The sequence below is a fragment of the Fistularia commersonii genome, chromosome 5 (assembly GCF_037954325.1).
Source record: "Fistularia commersonii isolate RoL2024-O1a breed Wild chromosome 5, RoL_Fcom_v1.0, whole genome shotgun sequence".
NCBI lineage: Eukaryota > Metazoa > Chordata > Actinopteri > Syngnathiformes > Fistulariidae > Fistularia > Fistularia commersonii.
In genome coordinates this window covers 5504359-5519373 of record NC_141288.1, presented here as the reverse complement: position 1 = coordinate 5519373, position 15015 = coordinate 5504359, and the positions used below count along the sequence as shown (strand labels likewise).

The window sequence follows — 15015 nt, the reverse complement described above, 5'->3', positions numbered from 1 at the left end:
TGTACTGTCAATACTCACGAAAGACAGAAATATAGTTAAAAGGTGACTATCTTATTTTGCTGCATAGTTTGGGAATGTGGGCGTCACAGCAAGAAGGTACCCTGGTTCAATTTTGATGTGTGTGTGTGTGTGTGTGTGGGGGGGGGGGGCGTTCTTCTTGCAGTTTGCATGTTCTCTTTGTGTCTGCACCGCTTTCTGCCAGGTTCTTAGAGTTCCTTCTATAACCCAAGAATACACAGCAGGTTAATTAGATGTCTGAATGACCGAGTGAATGGTTGGATGTGTAATTAATATTTGATATGTGAATGAGAGGGTGAATGGTTGTATGAGGGTTGTATGTCTGTGATGGGGGTCGGCAACCTTTTACACCCAAAGAGCTATTTGGACCCGGTTTCCATGGAAAAGAAAACACTCGGAGCCGCAAATAATTTTTGACGTCTAAAATAAAGGTACCCCTATCTATTTTTTTTTTTATTACGCTTTGTATAAACAAGTGTGTGGTGTGTTGGTTATGAACTCCACAAAGTGCTACAGAGAAAATTAAATTTTATTTATGGAATGAACACATTCTGAACGTTTTGAGCTTTGGGCTTTCAGAGAGTGTAGCAGAGCCTTGACCTGAATTTAAAAAATAAATTGGGGAAAAAAATCACTGTGTCAGTAAACAATAGAAAGTAAATATTTGGAAAATATCCTCATAAATATTTATTTTACCCAGTTAATGGGACTTCTGCTCCTGAACTTTTACGCACAGCAGAACGTTTATTTTGAGTGGTGAAAAATGATAAATATAATTTTATTTTAATATTTCAAGATCGCAATAATCTTCCAACTAAGAACTAAAATAAAAAAAAGGAACTAACACAAAAAAAAAGTACACTTCAATTCAATATTTATGTCCTTTTGAATGAAAGGGTTAATTGTTGTGTTTATATGAGGTGTGAATGAGAGGATGAATGGTTGACATTCATTTATAGGATGTATGAATGACAGAGTGATTATTGGGTAGGATTGGCACAAGTTGTTGATTTCTTTTATTTTCCAATCAATTTTATTCAATCAAAATTCTTGCTGAGGTACGCTGAGGTTAGAGGTACTCAGATTTTGCCAATACTTTGCCGAAAAAGATATTTTCATGTGTAAGTGGGTAAATCATTAAAAGGAAAATAAATAAATACTTTATTTTTAAAGTACAAGCACACTAAATTAGGTGCCCTTTTTTGTCAGATGGACACTTTTATTTTCTTAGCAAAGTTGACAAATGACAACATCCATGCATGCACTCTTTTACTGTTCATGTTGAAAATAACAAATAGTGAATGCAGTAGGCATATTGTTACAGTTGCATTTGAGATTTCCTCAAGTTACACCAGAATCAAGTTTCTTGCAACCTGCAACTCGTTGCATGAAAGTATAACAAAGTATAACAAAGTAAATGAAGCAAAGAGGTATTTTCAATCAATATTGGATTTCAAAAACTCCTTATTTTTTTACTTCTGTTTAATTTCTTTCGGATGATTGCATACAAAATAATGTCGGCGCATTTGTATGATCATGAATGATTTTAAAGTTGAAATAAAATGCCAAAATATTTGAGTGGCAATTTTCATTTTTGGCCCACGCTTAAAAATTAAATAAGAAATGTGGCCCGCCAGCTAAAATAATTTCCCACCCCTGGATTAGACAGTATCTGTGTGTGTGTGCATGTTTGTGTGTGTGTGGGAAGGGGCTGGGGGGTGGTTAAAAAAAAACAAAACAAAGTGAAACTATAAATCCAGTGTCTGATTTTCATGAGTCATAAAATACATGGCAATAAGGCTATAAATAATTTTTTTAATTTTTTTAAGTTGGGTGGTTGACAAGAGGCTCCTCTCTCTCACTCCCCCCTCACACACACAGACACACACACACACTCTGCTGTTATCTGGCTCAGCAAATGAATAACGGTCAAGACTCCCCATCCTGTAAAGGCAACATTTCCCCCCGCGGCGGGTCTGTCAAGAGATTCCTGCGCTTTTCGGTGTGTGTGTGTGTGTGTGTGTGTGTGTGTGTGTGTGTGTGTGTCCCCTCCTCGCGCCCGTCCCTGGCTCTCCCATCCTCTGTCTGCTCCCTCCTGATTGGCAGCGGAGGCTGCTGTTTCCGTAGCGAGGTGAAGTGCGGCCGGGCCGGTGGAGATAGGATCAGAAAATTCCAGCTGGGGCTGCTTCATGCCTTTTAAGGTGCTCGCATTTTCCCGGAGAGGTGGCGGGACAAAAAACCAACCGCAGGGCCGGATCAAGGCGGCCGGGGGCCGAAGTCGAAGAGGAGGGCTTTTAGTTTAATAGATGCAGCTAAATAAGGAGCTAAATATTCCTGAATGAAAAGGTTGTGCAGACACAACAAGGAGGCGTCTGATGCTCCGAGGTGGTAAAAGGCTGGTCCGGCGTGCACTTTGGCCTCGGCGTCCCGAGGCTTGGAGGCATGAGGAAGAACTACAGCGCCATCCCGCTCATCTACGTGACCGAGGTAATGTTTGCAGCGCTATTTTTCAAATAACTTTTTTTTTTTTTTGCTAAAATTGCTTGCAGAATTTTGTCACGTGTTATCTCAGAGGTCGGGGTTCGCGTAATTTATTGGCTTATTCTCTTGATGATGTCACCTGATCTCATGTCAGGCGCTGAGATAAAGATGAGTTGATGAGTTTGAGTTGAGGTTCTTTTTAGTTTTCATTTATTTCGGGTCGTGGAAAACATGAATCGATGATTAACTGTGTTCAAGACATGTTGATTTGATGCATAAACCCCAAATAATTCAGTTCCTGCTGATGTTTCTACCTACTAGTTAATAGTCACTGCATTAATCTGGATTGTTGCAACACAATTTGCTAATATCAGTCTAAATTAGCACCACTTAGGTCGTCAACACACAAACTGAGGCGGCTGATGTCCCTCGACAGGTTTTTTTGGAAATAATTAACAAAGCAAGAAAATAGAGAGTTGGAAGAAAAAAGAAGCACAAGAGACAAGAAGAAAATTGTTAATAATTGAGCTGTTACCCAGGAAATAAATGATTATAACTGTGCTATAAAATGTTAATTACCATATCTTTTTCCCTCAAATGTCACCTCAGGTTGACATGTTTTGCCACGTTGGCGTGAAGCGCACGTCGTGCCTGCGCTGCTCATATAAGGCCAAAGGAATTTCTTTAGCAAACCATAGATCACCCCCCCAACCGCACTTTTCCACTGCCAGACAGGGAGGAAGTAATGTTTTTGTGTCTCCTGTCTGTAGATGTCCGTCTCAGCTCCTCCATCCGAAGTGCTCTATAAGAAAAAAAAAGTCCCTGTCAGGCCTTTGGTGCTCTGGGCTTTCGCTCATTGTGCTGACATTGTGCATTTACGCATATGTGCGTGCGTGTGGCTGGTGCATTCATAACAAAACAGCGTGAAAATAAAGTTATGTAACCAACCTCCACCCTGGAGCATAATAGGGCTTTTCCTGCAGCCAACAAACAAGGAAATGCAGGGAAGCAGGAAATTTGTGTTTTAACGCCCTCCCACGCGCGTCGGTTTCATTATTCGAGCTCCTCCTCGAGGTCTGCAGAAAGTCTCCGATCGGGAGTGTCGCATTTACACGACGTCCGCGGCCCCGACAGGTTAAATCCTCCGCGCGCAGGGATCCCCCCCGCATCTGCAGAGACTTTGCAAATGTAAATGCCCTGCGGTCGCTAGCGCGCGCCATAGCAACCGCTGTTTCAAAGTGAACCCTCAAGGCCTCGCTCGTATCCTCAGCCCTCCCTTTGTCGTGGCGGTGTATTTATCCTCATAGCAGAGGTAATATTTCACAGGACGCCTGCGGTTTTATGTGTCAACAGTTCCCATCACTGGCGTTGTTTTCAAACATATTTTGGACTTTTCCCTTGTACGGGAAGTCAGACACCGATGGGGGGCATAAAGAGGGAGAGGATACAAGTTTGCCCTTCACTAAAACAAAAAACAGTGTTTTAACTGTCCCACGTCGGCGTGATGGAGCTCTTTTTTTTTTGTTTGTTGTTGTTGTTGCTATGTTTGCTGTACCCCCCTAAACTCGCATCTGCTGCTTTTTATTGAAGGAGCAAATTTACAGGAAGCTCCAAGTATCAATCAACTTTTATGACCTTCATTGGTTCTTGGCAAGAATAAAAATATGTTCATTTCTGGCCCTCCGGCGGGGGGGGGGGAAGAAGAAGATCTTGTTGTTTTTGCCCGCTGTCATGGCGGAAGTGATGCTATTTCTGCATGTCAGTCATAGAATCTGTTTCCGTTGGGAAAAATCCTATTTGTGGTTCTTTCTTTCTGTGTGGAGTCTCCGCGTTCTCCTGACTGAGTTCTCTCCAGGTCAGTCGATTCATTGACGACTGAATTGTCTGTCGGCGTGAATGAGAGGGTGAATAATTGGATGTCTCTACATGACCCTGTGATTGACAGGTTGTCCTGTGATTGACAGGTTGTCCTGTGATTGACAGGTGGGTCCGGCGTTCCACCCCCTTTACAACCTTGTGTGCAGGAAACTAATGAAGTTAAAGAAGGAATGAATAAGATAAGATAGACTTATTGATCCCCAAGATGGAGAAATTCAATTAGTAGTAATCGTGGTAATCGAAAAAAAAATGCTATAGATACAAATAAACTAAGAATAAGGATAACTTTATTTATCCTGGGAAAATTGTTGTGCCAGAGTTTCGAGTAAAACATGACAATAATAAATAAAAGTAGAGAATTGTATAAACAGTAAAAAAAAAAAAAAAGGGGGGAGAATAAGAAATATGAATTTTAGATTCCTCTTCCCTCAGCCGCAGGGAATCTTCAAATCTTTGTACTTAAGACCTTAAAACACTTGATAGCCTTAACCTTGACAATTTATATTTCATTGTATTTCTTATTCTCTCTCCTTCCTACTATTATCTATTACTGTTATGTTTTTGCTTGAAACTCTGGCACAACAATTTCCTTCGGGATAAATAAAGTTGTTCTCATCTCATCATCTCTCAAATAAAACTATAAAGTGTCAAAGTCAGGGCTATAAAGTGTTTTAAAGTCTTAAGTACAAACTAGACTGTGTGCAATAGAAACAACAGAAAAAAATATATGAAAAAGAAACAAAAGTATTGCCATGTGCAGTGAATCTTTATAGAAATACCAGGTGTGCAGTCGGGGTGGTTTGAAAGGATTTATAAATTTCATTTCAATATAAATATTGCACAGATAGTAGTGGTAAGTAGAGGTGAATGTAATGCAAAATAAGGATGGAGGTAGTGGAGAAGTGTAAAAAAGAAAAGAAAAAGGAGGGTTTACATTGAGTTTATGTGCTTTGTTTTGAACACTCTGACCACCGGTAGAAAAACTGAATGAATGAATGAATAAATTCAAATAGAAATGCTACTTAGTTTTCAGATGACCAAAATTGTTTTTTTGAACCCCGCGCCTCACCAAATGTCAGGTAGGATAGGTCACACCATGACCCTGAGTGCAGGATAGATGGGATGGAGAACAAATGAATGAAGGATCATTAATATTGATGATAGTTATATTATATTATAATAGTCTGGCTTAATAATGCGAATATTAAGACAAAGCAGTCAGTCACTTGAGACATTTCCGTGGCGGAACATTGTCGGAAAACCTTCGTCACGATTCACGTAATCAAACCAACCCCGAAATTTCACCGCTTAAAAAAAAAAAAGAAAAATAATTCAGTTTTTTTAAAAGGGGACCCTTTTTACAGTGACGCTAAGTGCTTTTCCTGACAGCACCTTACATGACTGCTTCTGCCTGTCACTGCAAAAAAAAAAAAAGAAGAAAAAGGGGAGCACGTGTTAGTGATCATCCCCGTTTTTGTCTGATAAAACCGCGAATGCTTTTCTTCTTTTGCCACAACTCGCTTTTCTCTGGCGCAAGTGTCTGCTGACCCTTCTCTCCGAGGGTCGGAATTTGAACTCCGCCAGCGGACGTCCGCACGCTGGACGGGAAGCAACTCGACTGCGCGCGACGACTCGATGCTCAGTGAAATTTCAGATAAATGTCAAATGTTTTCATCCTCGGCGACAAAGGAAGGTTCACGGCACAGTCAGATACACTGGCTAGCTTTATACGTACAACCTGACATTTGAATTTATTCATTGTTAATACCGATTGTCCCGAAGTCAGGGTCGAGGGGTTCGAGCCGATCCCAGATGTCATTGTGCGAGAAGCGGGGTTCGCCCCTGCGTAGAGAGATAAACAACCAGTCACCCTTATACAAATATCTTGGTGTCTTGCTTGATGACACTTTATCTTTTGCGCCTCATGTTGAGAATCTTGTGAAGACACTCAAATTGAAACTGTGTTTTAAAGCGACTTGTCACTGCAACTTTTTTTTTTATCCATTTTAGATTATGGAGGCCTTTTGTATATTGAGGTTTGTTACTAGCTGTATAGCTGTTACGTGAGCTGTATTCTTGAGTGGGATGGTCTTCTTTGTCCACCAGGAGATTTATTCACCGGTGCACTTTTATTTACAAGGCTATGCTGGGACTGTTGCCCTCTTATGTTTGTAACTTAATCAGAGAAGTGTTGATTTTTAATGTTTACGTTCTGATGATCAGCTGTTTTTGTTCCATTTGTCTGGGGAAAAAAAGTCTTCCGAAAATTGTTTCATTGAACGTCTTTAAGTCCAGATTGACAGATTTTGAGACGACGTCATTGATTTGCAACTGTTTTATATGATTTGTATGTAATTTTAATATCATTTTGAATGTAACTGTATTCTTTTACTGCCTCTTGACCAGGACTCCCTTGGAAAAGATTTTTTTTAATCTCAATGAGACTTAAATAAAGGTTAAATAAAAAAAAAAGGGGGGGGGGGGGAATCAGGAGTCTTGTCATCAATGAACTTCCGGCATGCTTTTGGACTGAGGGAGGAAATTTACTGGATTGTATTCGAACCTGGGACCTTCTGTGATGCAGAAGCGCGAGCTTGCTGCTCTTTTTGATTTAATGAATATATATTACAATTACAAGCGATTCATAATCCTAGATAATTAGGCTGCCGCTGCAGTCGATAAGGGGAAATTGGAAATGTGACCTTGAATTATATCAACCCATATCCACCTCAAAACTCCTGCTTTTTTTTTTTTCCGAATCAAATTCTCTACTTAGAATTGTGAACGTTTTTTTATTTGCGATTCTTCGTTTCCATAGCTATATTAGCGTCAGATGCTGGTGAGTTGTTGTTATTCCACTGAATGTACCTGACAATTCTATCTTCTGATGGCGACCGTTGAACTTAGAAACCAACAAGCAGACGTTGATATCATGATGTCTTTGTTATTTCATCATATTATCCGCTGCCTTTGATAATTATTTGGTCAAATGGATTTTAAGTTCTTCTTCCTCCCTTTCGGCTGCTCCCTTCAGGGGTAACAACATCGAATCAACTTCCTCTATCCAACCCTTATCCTCTTCTTTCACGGCGACTAACTTCATGTCCTCTTTCGCTCCGTCTCCTCGTCTGTCTTCCTCCAGGCTTCCCGCCTAGCAGTTCCAGCTTCAGCATCATTTCTGCCAACATATTGGCTATCTCTCCTCTGGACATGTCCGAACCATCTTAAGGCTCTCGCTCCAAAATATCTTAACATGCGCTGGTCCTCTGATGGACTCATTCCCAATTCTATCCATCCTCTTTATGCCCAAGAGGAACCTCCATATCTTGATCTCTTCTAGCTAAAGCTCTGTTTCTTGACTTTTGACTCAGTGCCCATGTCTCTAAATCAGGTTTGCACACACTTTTTCAGCATGGGAGCCACTGAGAAAATGTCCGAAAATGCAAAATTGAGAATTCTATGTTCTCAGAAAATTCGAAAATTGTGATAAAGTTCTTTATCTTCTGTAATGCAATTACAAAAACAAAAATGTCATACATTCTGGATTCATTACAAGTCAACTGAAATATTGCAAGCCTTTTATTATTTTAATATTGCTTAAGAAAACTCAAAATATTAGAATATCACGAAAAAGTAATTTTTGTTTTTTTAATTGCATTACAGAAAATAAAGAACTTTATTACAACTTTATTGCTTTATAGTTTATAGTTTATTTTTATTTCTAATTCTGCCTTTTTATTATTTATTACTGTTATATTTTCTGTAACTCTGGCACAACAATTTCCTTCGGGATTAATAAAGTTGTTCTTATCTTATCTTATCTTATCTTATCTTACAATATTCTAATTTTCTGGGACAGTCCTGTATGTTAGTGTACCTTGCATAACTGCATGAACCCATATTGCAAAATACAACTCGACGTAAAGTCCAGACAGTAGCAACTGCAAGCCAGCTTCAAGCATACTTCCAAATGATCATCAGTCATGAAAGAAAGATATTTGGACTTAATGATCTTCATGTTGAAAAAGGGTTGGCTCACACCAGGAAGTGGACAACTGTGATTTTTAGTTCCTTCACAAGTCGGTGTCGTAGTTTTTATAAACAGTCTGAAAATGATGTTCCACGTTTCCCTTCTTGTGTATAGTGATGGCAGTCCGTGTCAAACGCACTTTGTAAACACGATAAAAAAAAAGTGGAAGTTTTTGACTTCCTACTTGGTCCAGCTCCCCTACTCCTTTTAAATCCACTCCTCAAGTTTCCCAAGAAATAAATTAGGAGGATAACAAAGTAACTCACACGCTTGCTGGAGTTTTGAATGTACATGTACATAAATTAAGTGACAAATTTCATAGTGAGGATGGATCACACTACCTTTGTGATTGACCGGTAGATCTCAATCGGTGTTTTGGGCACCACTACTCTTGACCATACAACATCCATGGTCTTGCCACCGTCTTGTACCTTCTACTCAACTTATTCTTCTGAAAGAAAATTAGAATCCTTCAGATGTGCATTGAAGGGTCAATGCAAATGTCTGATTACGTGGCGAAGCTTCCTCTGCTATGACGACAATTAAACGTGACCGTCAGCTTGATCCCACCTTGATCCCTTTTTGACTGAGAGAGCCAAAAAACCCACATATTTTAAAATCTGATCCTAACAGAGCCATATGTATATTTTAATACCAAAAACAGCTAAATGGAAGAGAAAGACCAACAATATGAGTCCAATGAGACTGAATTTATTTTGAACAACATACTTTGCTATAACAAAGTAACTTAATAACAAGAAAAGTGCTTCTTAATTATAATGCTACTAAATGTGACCGCATGTTCATCTTAATGTTTTCTAGGTGCGAGAACAACTTTCCATTGTCAATATTATAACAAGCAGCTGGTCTGCAGGCTGAAGTTTTTTTCTGTCCATTTGTGTTTACTTGCCAGCTCTGCTTATTTACCCACATGTCCGAAAACTACTGAAATACTTCGCTGCATTTATGTCATTCACCTGTTGTTTCTCCACTCGATTTGACATCATAATGGTACAGATCATGTACAGTTCTTGCTGAGAAAGGCATATCTTTTATCCGTTTGATTATCTTGTCTTTATCCTTAAAGTCGTCAAAAAGCTTGTTGGCCACATCAAGCATGAATGATTTGGCGTATTCGCCATCTGGAAACGGCTTCCGGCTTCTCACAATTGTTAAAGAACCAGCAAAGCTAGCCGAATTGTAATCACCTTGTTTGGCCCAGACACGGAGCTGCTGCTGACTAGCCTGCACTCTGGACACTAGTTCTTGACAGGCCTTCTTTCTGTCATCTCCTGCTGGATATTTCTCTGCAAATGTGGCATGGCGTGTGTCAAAGTGTCGCTTTATATTTGAACGTTTCATCGATGAAATTTTATCATTGCATAAGACACACTGCACAACCCGCTCTCTCCACGAAGGCGAATTCTTCTGCCCATTCCTGCTGAAACATACGGTAATCCTCATTATTTTTTCTTTTCGTCATCTTCTTGGTTAGAAGGGTTCACTCTGCGTAAACAAGCTAACCAAAAACGAGGGAATATTACTTCTTGGCCTCAAAGTGATGTGTGCAGGCTGTTGTAAATTATCCAATAAAATTAGACTTTTAGGGTATCGGACCCTCCCGCACAAAAAATGCAAAATCAGTGAACTTGTATATTCTAAACTTGTATATTCTAAACATGAGAGCAAACATGAGAGTAAACATGAGAGCAAGTTAAAGAAGAGGAAATCATACATTTTAATGTATATAAAACCTTGAAAATAGAATATAATTATACATTCATTGGCGGCTATTATTATTATTATTATTATCATCATTATTATTATCATTATTGTTATCGTTATTGTTATTATTATTGTTATAAATCCTCCAGTAAGGATCCAGTAATCCTCCAGTTCAACAGGATAACACCTAGCATCTGCATGGCTAATGTAAACACTGGTGGAACATCAACGTTGACGCTAACAGCGGCAGCTAACATTAGCCATGTGTGTAATTAGCCATTAGCCATTAGCATTACAGAAAGGATTGGCTCTTTGTTGCGTGCCAGCGCGAAAAGTTGCGGGTGAAAATATCTTAAGATTAAAATGTGTGTGGATTTTTTTTTTTATTGTGATGGCTTTTCCTGTAATTTTTTTTTTACTAAAGTAACATTTTTCTGTTAAGAAATTTTCAAAGAGCCAGAGGCAGTCATCAAAAGAGCCACATCTGGCTCGCGAGCCATAGGTTCCCGACCCCTGATCTAGCACATTCGGCGCGAGGCCTCCAAACGGGAAAGAGAGATCGGAGCAGAGATAGAGACGAGCAGCGAACGGAAACAAGCCCCCTGCGTCATAAAAGATTCAGCAATAAGTCAATTATCTTGTATGAAAGTCAATCAATTAACCGGCGTCCCTGGGAGACAGCAGACAAACACGGGCGGCCCGAACGTGACCTCGGCGACCGCGGGCGTCCCCCGAGCTCAGTCACATTGATTAGACTCGCCCCCCTCACATGTTCATATCCGCATGTAGATGATCCCCTTCCCGCCCCGACAGTGGCGACCTTCACTGTCGACAAAGTGAATTTGCTCTTGCCTCATCCTCAGACCCTGACTCCTTACACACACACACACACACAAGCACAAGCTGTCGTCTCACCGTTCTCATTACAGGATGTAACGGTAGTTGGGTCACCACGGCAACAAGTTATGATGCTATCAGCCTCTTGAAGTCCTTCCCTTCGCGCGGCTCCGTTCGTACGATTGACCCGCTGCGACAGTCGTTTTCTTTGCCTCATTTCTCCAGAAATGGCGCTGCCAGGGTTTGGCATTATGAAACTAAAATCCGTGTCCGTCCTGATTGAATGCAATGGTTGTGCTGAGGGCACAAACACTCATGAACATTAGGGCAATATCGTAAAATTCTGCAGGCGTTGTTTTATTTGTGCTCTGCAAGGAATGTATTTGGCAGACAAATCAGATTTGCAATCCTTTTGTTCATTTTTTGGCATAAAATGCAAAATCAGTGAACTTGTATATTCTAAACATGAGCTCAAGTTAAAAAAGAGGAAATCATACATTTTAATGCATATAAAACCTTGAAAATAGAATATAATTTTACATTCATTGGCGGCTATTATTATTATTATTATTATTATTATCATTATTATTATTATTGTTGTTATTGTTATTATCATTGTTATAAATCCTCCAGTAAGGATCCAGTAATCCTCCAGTTCAACAGGATAACACCTAGCATCTGCGTGGCTAATGTAAACACTGGTGGAGCATCAACGTTGATGCTAACAGCGGCAGCTAACATTAGCCATGTGTGTAATTAGCCATTAGCCATTAGCATTGCATTACATTACATTAACAAGTGGATACATGATAATAGACTACATTAGGGTCTTCATGTCGTTCCTGCTTGGCTCTCAAAGAATTTATTATGTCTAAGTTGGATGTTTGTACTGTCTTAGTTGTGTTTGTCATACTTTGATAGGTGTTTAGAGAGGAAAGCTACCCCCCAGCTAGCTTTTCCAAGCAGGATATTAGGATATGATGATATATGATATAATAGGATTTTTAATACTTGAGACAAAAATCAACATGAGGATTACTGAAATATAAAAGTTAGGGGCTGCAGGCTCAAATAACAAGTATTTAGGAGAAATGGGAACAGGAAATATGTTGCCCCCTCAGGATGTTTCCGTATGTAGGCTAACAGTACAAACAGCATCTTGTTCCTCTGAGCCACGGCTGCGTAAACATAGCTATTTTTATACATTTTTGTTCCACTAAAAGGAGGTTGAAACCTCCTTTTTTCAAGGAGAGAGCTGAAATTCACAAGCCTGACGGTGCAAAGTTAGGATTATAAATCCGATCGGCACGCTGCTGTGCGTGTCGCTTGTGCAAGGATTAAGTTGCGACTCACTGACAAGCTCACTTCGCTAATATGTCTTAAAAAGCTAATGCTATATCATTTTTTGAGTTCTTTATCAATTTGGAATCAGGGCAGTTTACCAGTGATGCTTCAATCCTCCCCGTTAGTTGGCTAATGACGCAACGCCGGTTATCTTCCTCCAGGGGAAATGATGATAAATCAAGTGTCAGAGGAGTTGATGGCACGCGGTGAGGGATCCCCAAAAAGGGATGCTCACTGATTTTCCGGAAAGAGACGGGTCCCGCACCCATCAACAGACGACATGTTTAACATCCGTTACTTGAGATTGTTTTTGAACAGGGGTGAAAGTGGAACAAATGCATCAAATCCATCATCAAAGAGGCTTTTTTTTATTTTACAGAAGTTCCCTCTGCTCATTGATTTGGCATCAACAGGCCCAGATTTTTTACTGCAAGACAGCCAGTTTCTGGTTTTTTTTTTTTTTCTTTTCTTTATATGTCAATAACTAACTGTGATGAAGGTAAACGCCCGTTGCTGGGAAAACACCATTTTTAGAAAAGAGTGGCCAACACAATGGAACAACTGCTGAAAATGTATGAATAGAAAAGGGGACGCTTTTCAGGTCAGGTTGCTGAGAACAAATCGCTGATGTCTCATCAAATCTGAAAAGTCAGAATCTGAATCAAAATTGCTTTTTGTTACTTCAGCAGCTCCTACTCAAAGGTACAACGTTAAAAAAAAAAGAAAAAAAAGAAGTATAAATGAAATAAACAAGTATAAGTATAATAAAATAAAAAGAAACAATATAGAGAAATAAGGATATAAAAGTATAAACACACGTAAATATATTGATCCAAGTTATTTCAGTATATTAGTATTGGATATGGGTAATTGAACAGAAGGAATTACTGCACACAGTATGTACAATATATTAACTTTAATTGCCAACTCTTATTTGACAGGGTATTTTCAAATTAATTATTCCTACTCTTAACAAACCATCAACCCAGACAAAAGTCAAAAAAAGTAATACAGTTTTTGCTTTATCAATAAAATGGCACTTTAATTCATTTATTTAATTCAAGTCATTTAATGATTTTATGTTTCTCTGAAAGGAATTTATGAGTTTTATGTAAGTTCCTGTGAATAAAATCTTTTTGTACTACTACTTTTTGTCAGTAAAAATTTACAATAAGGGATGAGGTATCACAAATTCTTCCGAATACGCACCCCATTCTGTATTCTGCATTCTTCAAAACAGAAAATATTGTGGTATGTTTTTTTTTCTTTAATTTTGTCAGCCTGTTACAAAGATATTGAGAAATCCAGCTAGATAGATATAATGGAAATGAAGCTTTGAAAAAAAGACGTGCTGGGATCGCCGAGGACAATATCGCCGAGGACAATATCACCGCTGATATTATTCATGATTGGCTTGTCGCAGTAAATCAATGTTAAACAGACTGTGTGTTTGTGTGTGTGTGTTTTTACTCAGCCTTATTAACATATAACCTTGTCTGCGTCTGCATCCTGTAGCTACCTGCTCTGAAGGGCTAAAACAGCCGTTGAAGTTTAAGCACAGGTTTAGCGTTTTCATTGTTCTGCTCACAAACCCTAGATCCTGTTCATCTTTATTTCCCTTAAGAGCTTTGACTGAAATTATTAAATTGCTCCAGACAGAAAAATGACTCATCACATTTGATGTTTTTCAAAACCTAGATCCCAAAGTACCTGATGTTATTTGTTTCATGTTTCTGAGATTTTATGTGTCGCCGACTTGACACCGGTGGCTAAGCTAGCTAAAGCAGTGCCTCTTCTGATAGCTCTTAGCAAAGACCCCTGAGGTAGATCAAATATATTCAACTTCCACATATCTTTTCATTTCTCTTCGAAATAATGTTCTATAAATTTAAAATAAACAGTGCAAAAAGTGATTTTTCTGGTTGCTGTGGTAATATTGTTAAATATTTTGTATATTGAGGCCTATGCTAGATGACGTTGTAGTTAGCTTAGCTCAAGTACTATAGCATAAAGGCCAGATAGTGATGCTAATCTTCTGAGAGCTAGCTTACATGTTTCACCTAGTTGTTTTAAATGATAATAGAAATAAATTAAATCCCTGCCAGCTTGCGCTGCTAGCTTTTTGTTTTAATATTCATATTTCAGTTTGAAACCATTTTCAATTGGGGCTCAATAGTCTTTTAAGTTGATTCATTTTTCTTTTCTGACAGTTTTTTTCTTTTCCGACATGAGCGACTGTGTACTTCTTTTATGATTACTCCCACATTTTGTGAAATGTCATCTTGCTCATCTGTTGATTTTTTTTTTTCTCTCTCCCTGACATCCCGCTCCAACGTTACACCCCTGTGTCGCTCCCCATCCCTCCGCTACAACCACATATAGCCGCAGCTGCTGCGTATCCAAAAAACATAATCCCCAACCCCAATAAAAAAACTTTCACCTTTGCCGTTTGACAAAGGTGGCCGAAATGTCACAAGCTGGCAGCGTACAGGGGCGCGGTTGGAGCAAAATGACACATAAAAGCTGGGGGCCGGTACCGCCCCTGCTCCCCGCCACATGCTTTGAAAGTGTGACCCCTCAGATATTTGTTTCAAATGGCCTCTAGCGCCTGTCCTTTGAGGGCTGCATTCGCAAATTCTGACATCTGCTTGGATTTCGGTGCACCTCCGTCGTTCGGGTCACTTAAAAATATTAAAAGTACA

General features: G+C 39.3%; 1 protein-coding gene across 3 annotated transcripts in view; it reads left to right on the top strand.

Annotated features, from left to right (window-relative positions):
* The window catches only part of tmcc3 (transmembrane and coiled-coil domain family 3), a 65105-nt gene that overhangs the window by 2797 nt on the left and 47293 nt on the right, over positions 1–15015 (top strand). The window contains exon 1 of one of the 3 annotated variants that reach the window (XM_086146609.1): positions 2316–2505. The exons of the other annotated variants lie outside the window; for them this stretch is intronic. Within the exon in view, the coding sequence (XP_086002735.1) occupies positions 2461–2505 (45 nt within the window). The 5' untranslated portion in view covers positions 2316–2460. Of the gene's footprint in view, positions 1–2315; positions 2506–15015 lie in introns of those variants that run through there. 3 annotated transcript variants of the gene reach the window in all.